The following is a 12,121-nucleotide window of genomic DNA, read 5'->3' as shown; positions in this document are numbered from 1 at the left end:
ACTTATCTCTGTTGAGAGAAAAGAATTAAAGAAAGAGATAAAATAAAATAAAAAAGAAAAGAACAAATACTATGCTACTGAGCTATCATACCATATGAAGCCAAATTGATTGTGATAAATAGATGGTCCCCATTATAGCAAATCAAGTTGTGACCTTGGGCCTCAAGCTTTCTAGTGGCAAGAGAATTTATATTGGACAAAATTTATGCATAGTATTTTAAGTGTTTTTTTTTTTTTTTTTTTTTTAAGATTTTGACATGTGGCCACTTAATTAAAAAAAATACTCTTTCATCTCATGACATAAAAGCCACATGACAAAATCTAAAAAGGAGAACCTAAAAAATAGCATTTAAGTACTATACCTAAGTCTTATCCATTTATATTCTATTTTGATTTCACATGAGGATGGGAAGTCATAAATTCAAAAAACATATATAGTTTAAACACTATTAGTATTCATTTTTTTGATAGCTTATTTTATTTGGGAAATGAAATACATGTTTTGATGACTTAACATGTGGTGTATATCTATAAGAGCTAACTTTTGGATACACAATATTGGCTTTTAAACGAACGCAAACACTTTTCTTATCGGATGTGAGATAAATATTTTCTTTTTTTATGGTCTATTTTAGAGGAGAAATGGAGAAAGGAAAGATGTGTTTTGAAAACTTACAAGTAATGTACAAATTTTATAAAATTATTACTTAAAATTTTTAGGTATGATATCTACTATTTGTAAGTGTTTAAATTTTTCTCTTTTTTTAAATAAAAATTAATAAATTAAATTCTTAAATTAAACATTTGAAATAAATGATTATGATCATAGTGAGTAACATAATCAAGATGTAACATAGAAGAATATTATATAGATTTACCTTGGATGTGTAAGTTAAAATATAAATAGTGAAAGTAAATTTTGTTTAAAAGATTGTTAATGGCTAATTGGTGAATGCACATTCCATTTAATTGAGCTCTCTTGTTAAATCAAATATGACCAAGTGAGCATTTCAAATCAGAATGAAGTGCAAGCTAATCTTTAATTATATGTCATTTTAAATTAAGGTAAAATCAATAGGATCCATTTGTTAATGGATTTTGACATTTTGTAATTGGTGATCATGGATGAGTTCTAGTACTTTTCTTAATTGAATAGGTTTTTTCGATGGCAAGTTAAATTATTACTAAAAATAGAAGTTAGATTTTGTTTAAGTGTCAAAAACTAGTGTTGACACATACAATTTTATTTAATTATTTGCATTTTGTTTCACTGGAATAAGACCAAGTTTAGTCNCATTCTGGAATAAGACCAAGTTTAGTCTTTTTTTTTTTTTCTTTTTTTTTTTTTTTGTATACATTTTCAAAATTTACACAAGCTAAATAACATGTAAATTTATAAAACCAAATAGCCATAAATATTTATCGAAGTGCACAGGTTAGACAGTTTTTGCGCGTGCAACTTCCATGAAATCCCCAAAGAAAGGCTAAATGATACTATTTCGTACGGTACCGTTCTATGAGCCCATCATAAGGTATCAAAGACCGTACTTATCTCTGTTGAGAGAAAAGAATTAAAGAAAGAGATAAAATAAAATAAAAAAGAAAAGAACAAATACCATGCTACTGAGCTATCATACCATATGAAGCCAAATTGATTGTGATAAATAGATGGTCCCCATTATAGCAAATCAAGTTGTGACCTTGGGCCTCAAGGTTTCTAGTGGCAAGAGAATTTATATTGGACAAAATTTATGCATAGTATTTTAAGTGTTTTTTTTTTTTTTTTTTTTTAAGATTTTGACATGTGGCCACTTAATTAAAAAAAATACTCTTTCATCTCATGACATAAAAGCCACATGACAAAATATAAAAAGAGGAACCTAAAAAATAGCACCTAAATACTATTCCTAATTCTTACCCATTTATATTCTATTTTGATTTCACATGAGGATGGGAAGTCATAAATTCAAAAAAAAAAAAAAATACATAGTTTAAACACTATTAGTATTCATTTTTTTGATAGCTTATTTTATTTGAGAAATGAAATACATGTTTTGATGACTTAACAAGTGGTGTATATCCATAAGAGCTAATTTTTGGAAACACAACATTGGCTTTTAAACACACACAAACACTTTTCTTATCCAAATGTGAGATAAATATCTTCTTTTTTTATGGTTTATTTCAGAGGAGAAATGAAGAAAGGAAAGATGTGTTTTGAAAACTTACAAGTAATGTATAAATTTAATTTATAACAGTATTACTTAAAATTTTTAGTTATGATATCTACTATTTGTAAGTGGTTAAATTTTTATCTTTTTTTTTTTAAATAAAAATTAATAATTAAAATTCTTAAATTAAACATTTGAAATAAATGATTATGATCATAGTGACTAACATAATCAAGATGTAACATAGAAGAATATTATATAGATTTACCTTGGATGTGTAAGTTAAAATATAAATAGTGAAAGTAAATTTTGTTTAAAAGATTGTTAATGGCTAATTGGTGACAATGCACATTCCATTTAATTGAGCTCTCTTGTTAAATCAAAATATGACCAAGTGAGCATTTCAAATCAGAATGAAGTGCAAGCTAAATCTTTAATTATATGTTCATTTTACATTAAGGTAAAATCAATAGGATCCATTTGTTAATGGATTTTGACATTTTGTAATTGGTGATCATGGATGAGTTGCTAGTACTTTTCTTAATTGAATAGGTTTTTTCGATGGGCAAGTTAAATTATTACTAAAAATAGAAGTTAGATTTTGTTTAAGTGTCAAAAACTAGTTGTTGACAACATACAATTCATATTTAATTAACTTGCATTTTGTTTCAAACTGGAATAAGATCAAGTTTAGTCTCTCTTTTTTTTCTTTCTTTCTTTTTTGTATACATTTTCAAATTTTACGCATGCTAAATAAGTCCTCCATTAACAAGGATGCACAATTAATTAGATTCCTTTTGTTAATGGATTGACATCTACTTTTTGAATAAATAAATGGATTGATATCTTGTGATTAGTTTGGGGCTTAAGTCTCACATCACTTGTAGCCAAAAAAAAAGAAAAAAAAAAAAAAGATGACATCTACTGATTAATGAATGAGGATGAGTCGTAACCACTGTTAGTAATTGTCTTTATTCAATGGTTGTTAGGATGCACTTCATATTATGTGTTTTTTTTTTGGGAATCAAAGGATTTGGTACTGATTTGTACCCAACTTGGCATCATCTAATAACTTATTCATGAAAAAAGAATGCCAATCAATCTTCCTATTAGTCAAGAATATTGTGTTTCAATATTATTACCTTCACAATTTCGATTAAATCACCCTCTTTTACTTGTGGTAAGGACAAAGAGAAGACGTTAGATGAGTTAGAGCTTTTATGCCATCATAGTCTTTTGGAATGGTCTCGTTGTTGGGGTTTTACGGATTGTTCTTCTCTCTCTGAGTTTTTGTCCTCCCTTAGCTTAGTTTCTGTTTATTGTACTGTTTGCTCCTTTTATTTCTTGTTGTTCATCATCATGAACTTCTTGTATTTCTCTTTTTTCTATCATTTATAAAAGTTTTCTACTTACCTTTCAAAAAAGAAAAAAGCATGGATAGATAATAAAAAAAAAAAACAAATCACAAACAATTAAACACACCCACAAGAACACAATACGTGTTCACAAAGAGAAAACCCCAAAACTGGGCAAAACAATTCTTCGGGGTCTATAGCAACAAATGATCCACTAACAAGAATAGTTGCATTACAAGCCACTTACAAAACCCACCTAGCTAAGTAATGACTTAAGTACTTTAGCCTCTAGCTTCTGCTAGCAATTGATTCCAAAAATCTTTTCTCCTTGTTAGTAATCCATCAAGTCTCTTTGATCACTTCAAGGCCTCTCAAAGATTTAGGACTACTCCATTACTTCCCCAACACCAACAATACTCAAGATTTTGACATGTGTAAGGTATAAAATCACCTTTTAAAGAATTTAAAATTTTGAGAGGGCGAAGGTAGAGAGAACAAAGACAATTTTTTTTTTCTAGGGTTTATTGTTGCTCTCTAGCTCCTCAGTTTGGGAATTGTATTTAAAATCTCATGTGATATATATATATATATATATATATATATATATATAGATTCCTTCTTATCACCTTTTTTTTTTTCTTGGGATTGTCTTACCCCCATTTGGGCAAGTGTATTATCACACTCGCTAACCTCTCTATAGTAGTGGTTAATTGTATTTGTTGAGCAATAGTGAAAACTCTAATATCAATTCTTATGATTTGGGTTAATGGAAACACATTCACATGAACAAGAAAATAAAACATTCAAATAAGATAACAACATTTAACATGATTAGGCTAACTCCATGCCTACGTCCATGGGTAATACCAATCGAAATCTACTATCAATAATATAGATTACAATCACACATTCACACTTAATCAAACCTAAAAACACCCATAACTACACAAACAACACTCACAAACATAAACAAAACCTCTCACTAACACAAATTAACTCACAAACCCAAAGCCCAAATACACCCAAAAACTACACTCATAAAACAAACGCACTTTGAAGTCTCAACCACATAACCATGGGTTTCTTTCAACCCCAAAAGACCTACCAAAATACTCTTCAAAAAAACCCACTCATAATCTTCTAGAAATCTTATCTTCTCCCTATGTGGGAGGAGTGTTGGGCAAAAGTTACCAAACCCTTTGCAACAATATCTATTTATAAGACTCTAAATTATATCCTTTGATGGATAAAGAATATTACCAACTACTTCTTGAACAATGAATACTTTTTCCTTTTATGTTGAGGAGACTCCTTGTCTTCCATGTCAAGAAAAATCCTTGCCTTTCGCACCAAGGAAAAACATTTTCTTCCATGTCAAGGAAACCCAAACCAAATAAAATTAGGAGTTTAAGGCAATTTTTAACCCTCTTCAATGGTATTCTACTAAGAAGCTACCTGCAGCCATCAACAAGAAGATCAAACTTGCAGAGTGATTCTTTTGAATTGTTCATAAGGCATACAATAGCATTTGCATTAAGTTCATGGCCATGAGAATAAGTTGAGAGAAAAGGATTAATCCATCTCTAAGTCCCCATAGTTTAGCAGTGATGGATATTATAATATTATATTGTTTGTGCATGAGAGGTAGGAGCCATTTGAATCTATAAGGTTTAAATAAAACTTATTCAACACTACGAGGTTTAAATGAAAATTACTTGAAACTTGCCATATAAAAAATAGTTAAAATTATTATGGTGTGAGATTACAACCTTATATTATTTATGAATAGTTATAGGGAGATATTTGATGGTTTGTTACAAGAAGATTGTTTTGTTAAAGGATAAGTTGAATATGGTGTTGGGCAAATATGGTGAAACAATGAAAGGATCACAAAAACAGTAGGCTTAGAGGCATTAATGAATCATTTCTCTTCAAGACAATATCTATCCCCCACACAAAGACTTTGCTTAAGGAGTGTAGGGAACCATGTCTTTAGGATAATATCGAGCGGGATCACTTTAAATGTTGTTTTAAGCATTTTGTGTGTCTTTTTGGAAATTATGTTTCTCGATTGATACATTGCTTGCAACGCAACTTTGCTCAAGCGAACCTTGAGCTTATTTGAGCAAGCCACTGAACCTTAAAATTTAATTTTATTTACTCTTCATTCTTTTTTTTTTTTTCTTTTTTTTTTCTTTTTTTTTTTGTGGATACAAGATAGAAATTCTACTTTAGCCTAATCTAAGTGTATACGTGTACAAAATTCCCTCTTAAAGACTTGAACCTCAACCCTTGCTCCTCACGCTCCACAAGCACTTAATACTTGTGGATTGATCATCGCACCAAGAGTGCACAGTGGTTTGTTCTTTTACTATACCATGGGTGGGGAATGAGGTTAATTTTCATTACTACAACAATAACAATAATTGAGAGTTACACTTTAGACCCCGATTTTAAGGTTTATGTCAATTTTAACCTATCTATCGAATTAAGATTGATTGTAATTATAATTAACCAATTAACATATGCCTGAATAGTTTCCCCAAGATTGAATCCAAAACTTTTGAGTTTTTTGTTGAGGAAGGGGGTTCTTATTTCTCTTTATGGATCTTTGAGAAAGGCCATTCTTCTATGCACTTTGTTTTTCTGGGGAAGGAGAGTGCAAACCAATTTTTTTTCCACTTGGAGGAATTAAATTCAAAGCAATAACCTGGTCATTATGCAAGAACAATTAGAGAAGGTGATGTTGTTTTCATCCTTCAATTGGGGTCAAACGCCCATGGCAAGTTTTTAATGGTTTCTAAACTTCTTCATGGTCAACGGAAGGGTAACATTGTGATACCTAAGGGAAGGTTTGGTTGTGGCTGGCACTACTTTAGCCTAAACTTGAGGAAAATTGTAAAACCAGCTTTTCTTTTTAGTCAGGGATCGTCTCAAAGAATATAGAATGCACCAAAGGCTAAGGCGGCGGTGGTTGACAAACCTTATAACTAAGGCGGTGCAAAAAATAAAGCCAGGGAATATAGAATGCACCCCATTGTCATTCACTTTAAGACACCTCATCGTTATTCACTTAGACACCCCATCGTCATTCTCTTGGCTCAAAGTGAATGACGATGGGGTGTCTAAGTGACTTGCTAACCTCACGAGGCCTAAGGGAGCTTAAGGGGCTGATTTCTTTTGTTAATTATGATGGTGTCTTTGTTAGGAGTAGGAGTAGAGCTTTTTCAACTGACTTGGGGGTTGTTCGTAGTTTTAAATGACTTTACGACTACTTTCTTGGAATGTAAGGGGGCTTAACAATCCTCGGAAGAGAGAGGTGTGTAAGAATCTTCTTAAGGAGTGGAAGTGCGATATTGTATGTTTTCAGGAAACGAAAGTATCATCTATCGATGGTGCGTTTGTTTGGAGTTTATGGGGTAGTCCTTTCATTGATTGGACTATTTTGGATGTTGTGCTGTCTTCGGGTAGGGTCTTGCTGATTTGGGATAAGAGGGTGTTTGAGAAGTTGGATGTTGTTGCTGGACAATTCTCTATCAGTGTATTATTGGGAGGAGTGGTGGATGACTTTGTTTGGGCTTGTACAGGTGTGTATGACCCTAATGACAATGGACAACGGCCTACTTTGTGGGAGGAGTTATCTCAGATGCGTGCTAGGTGGCCCATGGCATGGTGTCTAGTAGGTGATTTTAATATTATCAGGTACCCAAGTGAGAGGCTTGGCTGTGAGTCTTTTATCCTTGTTATGTTTGCATTCTCGAATTTTATAAAGAATAATTCTTTAGATGATTTACCTTTAGAGGGGACCTCCTTCACTTGGTTTAGAGATTCTGGTCTTCCCTCTATATCAAGAATTGACAAGGCTTTGGTTTCTCTTGAATGGGAGAAGCACTTTGAGAATGTATCCTAATGAGTGTTTCCTCATGTTCTTTCAGACCACTGCCCTCTTTTGTTGGAAGCCAGTGTTGTTCGATGCGGTCGAAGTGCCTTTAAATTTGAGAACATGTGGTTGAATTATTGATAGAGTTAAGCAATGGTGGGAGGGTTACAGTTTTAAGGGCTCTCTAAGTTTCATCTTGGCTCAAAAATTGAAGGCTCTGAAAGCAGACTTGAAAAGGTGGAACAGGAAGGAGTTTGGTGATTTGGCTTTTAGAAAGAAGAACAAGCTGACTGAGCTAATGGGGTTAGATGCGAGAGAGGAGTTAGTGGGTCTTTTAAATGAGGATCAAATTGCCTTCAACTCAAAGGAGACATAGAACAGTTGGCTTCTCTTGAGGAGATTTCTTGGAGGCAAAAGTCTCAGGCCTTGTTTGTGAAGGAGGGAGATAATAATACTTGGTTTTTTCATAGATTAGCAAACTCTCATAGAAATGCTAATTAGATTAAAAGGATTGAGGTGGATGGTATTCTTTATGAGGATGAGCTGGATGTGTGCTCTCAGATAGTTCTCTTTTATCAAGGGTTGTATAAGGAAATTGAGGCGGGGCATCCTACTATGGATGGGTTAGATTTTGCTTGTATTGAAGAGGATGAGTGGTTATCCTTAGAGAAGGAGGTCATAAAGGAGGAAGTCATCCAGGTATTAAGGGAGATGGAGGGGGATAAAGCCCCTGGTCCTGATGGCTTCACCATGGCTCTCTTTCAGAAATGTTGGAGTGTTGTGGAAAAGGATGTAATGGATTTTTTTGATAATTTTCATCAACATTCATAGTTTGAACAATCTTTGAATGCTTTGTTCCTCACTTTAATTCCTAAAAAGTGTAATGCCATTAACATTAAAGAGTTTCACCCCATCAGTTTGGTGGGCAGTGTGTATAAGCTGTTGTCCAAGGTGTTGGCTAATAGTTTGAGGGTGGTTTTGGATAATCTCATATCTGAGACTCAAAATTTGTTTGTTGGTAGAAGGCAAATTCTAGATTCAGTGCTTATTGCAAATGAATGCCTGGATAGAAGATTGAAGAGCAGAATTTCAGGTGTGGTTTGCTAGCTAGATATTGAAAAAGCTTATGACTATGTGAACTGGGAGGCCTTGTTTTATTTGTTGGGCCAGATAGGTTTTGGGTTGAAATGGAGGGGGTGGATTAAGGCATGCGTTTTTCGTCTATCCGTTTTTCAGTTCTGGTAAATGGATCCCCTGAACGTTTTTTTGGAAGTTCTCGTGGGTTGAGACAAGGGGATCCACTGTCCCTGCTGTTGTTTCTTTTGATAATGGAGGTTTTAAGTAGACTCTTGAAGAAGACAGAGGAGTGTAATCTTATTCAGGGTTTTCATGTAGGTGTTGTGAACTCTGTTGGGGTGAGTATTTCCCACCTGTTATTTGCTGATGACACTATCTTATTTTGTGATGCCTCTAGGGAGCAGCTGCTGTCCATAAGGTTGGTGTTGTCTTGTTTTTAGGCTTTTACGGGTTTTAAGGTCAATGTAGGGAAAAGCGAGATTGTCCTTATTGGGGAGGTGAATAATCTAGATGCTTTGGCTAATATTCTTCATTGTAGAGTGGGCAGTTTGCCTATGAAATATTTGGAGATGCCGTTGGGAACTTCTTTTAAGACAGCCTCGATTTGGAATCCTATTTTGGAGAAAATGGAGAAGAAGCTTTCTGGGTGGAAGCGTCTCAATTTATCTAAGGGTGGTAGGCTCATGTTACTAAATAGTACTCTCTCAAGTCTCCCAACGTTTTTTTTTTAATTATCTCTTTTTACTATTCCTAAAGTTGTAGCGGCTTGATTGGAAAGTATTCAGAGGAATTTCCTTTGGGGGTCTTCTGAGGGGTGCTTCAAATATCCTTTGGTGGCTTCGGATAAGGTGTGTTCACTCGTTAAGTTGGGTGGTTTGGGGATAAGAAATGTGGTGCCATTTAATCAAGCTATATTAGGGAAATGACTGTGGAGATATGGTCATGAAGTTACCCATCTATGGCGGCTTGTTATCTCCTCAAAATATGGCAAGGGTCAAGGGGGTGGAGTACTAATGTTTGCAGGAGGTCTCATGGGTGTGGCCTATGGAGAAGCATTAATGCAGGATGGGAGAGCTTTTCTAAGCATCTGTCTTTTGTAGTGGGTGAAGGCACTCGTATCCACTTTTGGCATGATAGGTGGATTGGTGACACTACTCTAAAAGATCTCTATCCTAAGCTCTATGTGTGTTCAGCAGTCAAGGATGCTTGTATCTTTGAGGTTTTGTGGATTCTAGAAGGGGGTACGGTTAGAGTGTGGAATTTAACGTTTTATAGAGCTTTTGAAGATTGGGAGTTGGCTGCATCGTATTCTCTTCTTCAGCTTATCCAAACTCGTATTCCTCAGGGTACTGGGAGAGATACCCTTTACTGGTGGCTTAAAGGGGATGGTAAGTTTGACACTCGGTCTTACTACCTTGCAATCTGGGGTGCTTTGAATTCTTTGTTTCCTTGGAAGGGGGTTTGGAAACCAAAGATTCCTAAGCGCGTGGCATTCTTTCTGTGGACTACTGCACATGGTTGGATCCTCACTTTGGATAATCTAATGCTTAAGGGTTGCCCTTAGGTGTTGTATGTGTTGCTGTGATGGGGAGTCGGTAAACCACCATCTTCTTCATTGTCCTGTGACCCATTCCTTATGGACTGTTATGCTTCAGGCCTTCGGTATTCTTTGGGTTATGCTAGGATCGGTGGCGAGTTTGTTATCTTGCTGGTATCAATGGCATGGGAAGCATAACTCAGACATTTGGAACTTGGTTCCAAGGTGCTTAATGTGGATTGTGTGGTTGGAATGAAATCGTTGATCCTTTGAGGACAAAGAGAAGACGTTGGATGAGTTAAAGCTTTTATGCCATCGTAGTCTTTTGGAATGGTCTCGTTGTTGGGGTTTTACTGATTGTTCTTCTCTCTCTGAGTTTTTTTCCTCCCTTAGCTTAGTTTCTTGATTACCCTCTATTTATTGTACTATTTGCTCCTTTTATTTCTTGTTGTTCATCATCATGAACTTCTTGTATTTCTCTTTTTTCTATCATTTATAAAAGTTTTCTACTTACCTTTCAAAAAAGAAAAAAAGAAAAAAGCACGGATAGATAATCAAAAAAACAAATCACAAACAATACACACCCACAAGAACACAATATGTGTTCACAATGAGAAAAAACCCAAAACCGGGCAAAACAATTCTTCGGGGTCTATAGCAACAGTTGATCCACTAACAAGAATAGTTGCATTACAAGCCACCTACAAAACCCACCTAGCTAAGTAATGACTTAAGTACTTTGGCCTTTAGCTCCTGCTAGCAATTGATTCCAAAAATCTTTTCTCCTTGTTAGGAATCCATCAAGTCTCTTTGATCACTTCAAGGCCTCTCAAAGATTTAGGACTACTCCATTACTTCCCCAACACCAACAATACTCAAGATTTTGACATGTGTAAGGTATAAAATCACCTCTTAAAGAATTTAAAAGTTTGAGAGGGAGAAGGTAGAGAGAACAAAGACAAATTTTTTTTTTCTAGGGTTTATTGTTGCTCTCTAGCTCCTCAGTTTGGGAATTGTATTTAAAATCTCATGTGATATATATATAGACACACACGTGTGAGGTTAATTTCATTCGACTAAGATTGCTCATGGTTCAACCTCTCAATTTCAAAATCTTGACTTTTTCAACCAATACAAACCCACAATGTACATGATACAGAGCACATGAAAAATTTGGCATGGAATATGCCAACACTCTAAAATCCTAACAATAACAAACCAAACTTTAGTTCCAAAATTTTGAGGTCATCTATGGATTCTCAATAATTTAATTAAGGCCAGTTATATGTGTGTGTGTGTGTGTGTGTGTTTTTTTTTTTTTTTTCATTATTTTATTTTATTTGAAATCTTATTCTTTATTATCTCCTTAATTTACAGGCTCTTTTTCTTTAAAGAGATAAAAGGAAAAACTCACTGAAAATAGAATAATGACATGCTAGAGGGTTTTCTTTAAAAAAGAATGACACACTGTAGATAAACCTAAGATCAAAATTATAGGAAACAATTTCTACTTTGTTTGACACAAAGCTAGGGGAAGGCTTGATTTTATTTTATTTTTTAATTTTAAAAAAAATTTAAAAGTATTTTGAAGTTTTTCCCCCCTCCAATTAATTTTTTGATCTATATATATATATATATATATATATATATATAATGCTCCTGCATCCTTGAGACCAATGTTATTAAACCCGGTCTACCCCGGCCAGTCAGATTGGTGACTCAGTGACCAGGAGCATTGACCGGGTTGGGTGATTAATTGGATCAGAAAAGTATGTGACTCGGTCAAAAGTGGTGCAACCCGGTGGGTTTTTAGTAACCTGTGTGACCTAGTTGGGTTTTATTAACCCGGTCGGGTTTGTGAATTGGTAAAATGACATTAATAAATCCACTTCATTGACTTTTTATTATTTAAATGTGTGATAATATGATAATTTAAACAAGAGAAAACCTAAAAAATTCAAAAAAAGCATTATTCCCTGCGCCTTACCCTGCGGATTCACACTTTGTACTTTGTACTTTGTACATGTACCATCACTTTTTAGTTTTCACAATTCTCAAAACCTACTGCTTCAGGCTGTTACTGTGCATAAATTTTTTTATG

At 34.2% G+C, this 12,121-nt stretch overlaps 1 protein-coding gene across 1 annotated transcript; it reads left to right on the top strand.

The window, feature by feature from the left end:
* The first annotated feature begins 6,642 nt into the window (after nt 1-6,642).
* On the top strand, nt 6,643-10,047 carry LOC136066902 (uncharacterized). The gene is made up of 9 exons (XM_065771951.1): nt 6,643-6,768; nt 6,897-7,427; nt 7,621-7,731; nt 7,908-8,198; nt 8,286-8,499; nt 8,643-8,821; nt 8,924-9,158; nt 9,262-9,331; nt 9,432-10,047. The coding sequence occupies exons 1-9, from the start codon at nt 6,643-6,645 to the stop codon at nt 10,045-10,047; spliced, it is 2,373 nt and encodes a 790-aa protein (XP_065628023.1).
* The last annotated feature ends 2,074 nt before the right edge of the window (nt 10,048-12,121 follow it).

This window comes from Quercus suber, unplaced genomic scaffold (genome assembly GCF_002906115.3).
Source record: "Quercus suber isolate HL8 unplaced genomic scaffold, Cork oak 2.0 scaffold_51, whole genome shotgun sequence".
NCBI lineage: Eukaryota > Viridiplantae > Streptophyta > Magnoliopsida > Fagales > Fagaceae > Quercus > Quercus suber.
This window is presented reverse-complemented; position numbering and strand designations above follow the sequence as displayed.

Coding starts and splice junctions, on each gene's coding strand:
- LOC136066902 (XM_065771951.1), top strand. CDS start 6,643: ATGGGGTGTCTAAGTGACTTGCTAACCTCACGAGGCCTAAGGGAGCTT. Junction 7,732..7,907: donor TAGATGCGAGAGAGGAGTTA/GTGGGTCTTTTA, acceptor AATGCTAATTAG/ATTAAAAGGATTGAGGTGGA. Junction 8,500..8,642: donor ATTGAAGAGCAGAATTTCAG/GTGTGGTTTGCT, acceptor TCCGTTTTTCAG/TTCTGGTAAATGGATCCCCT.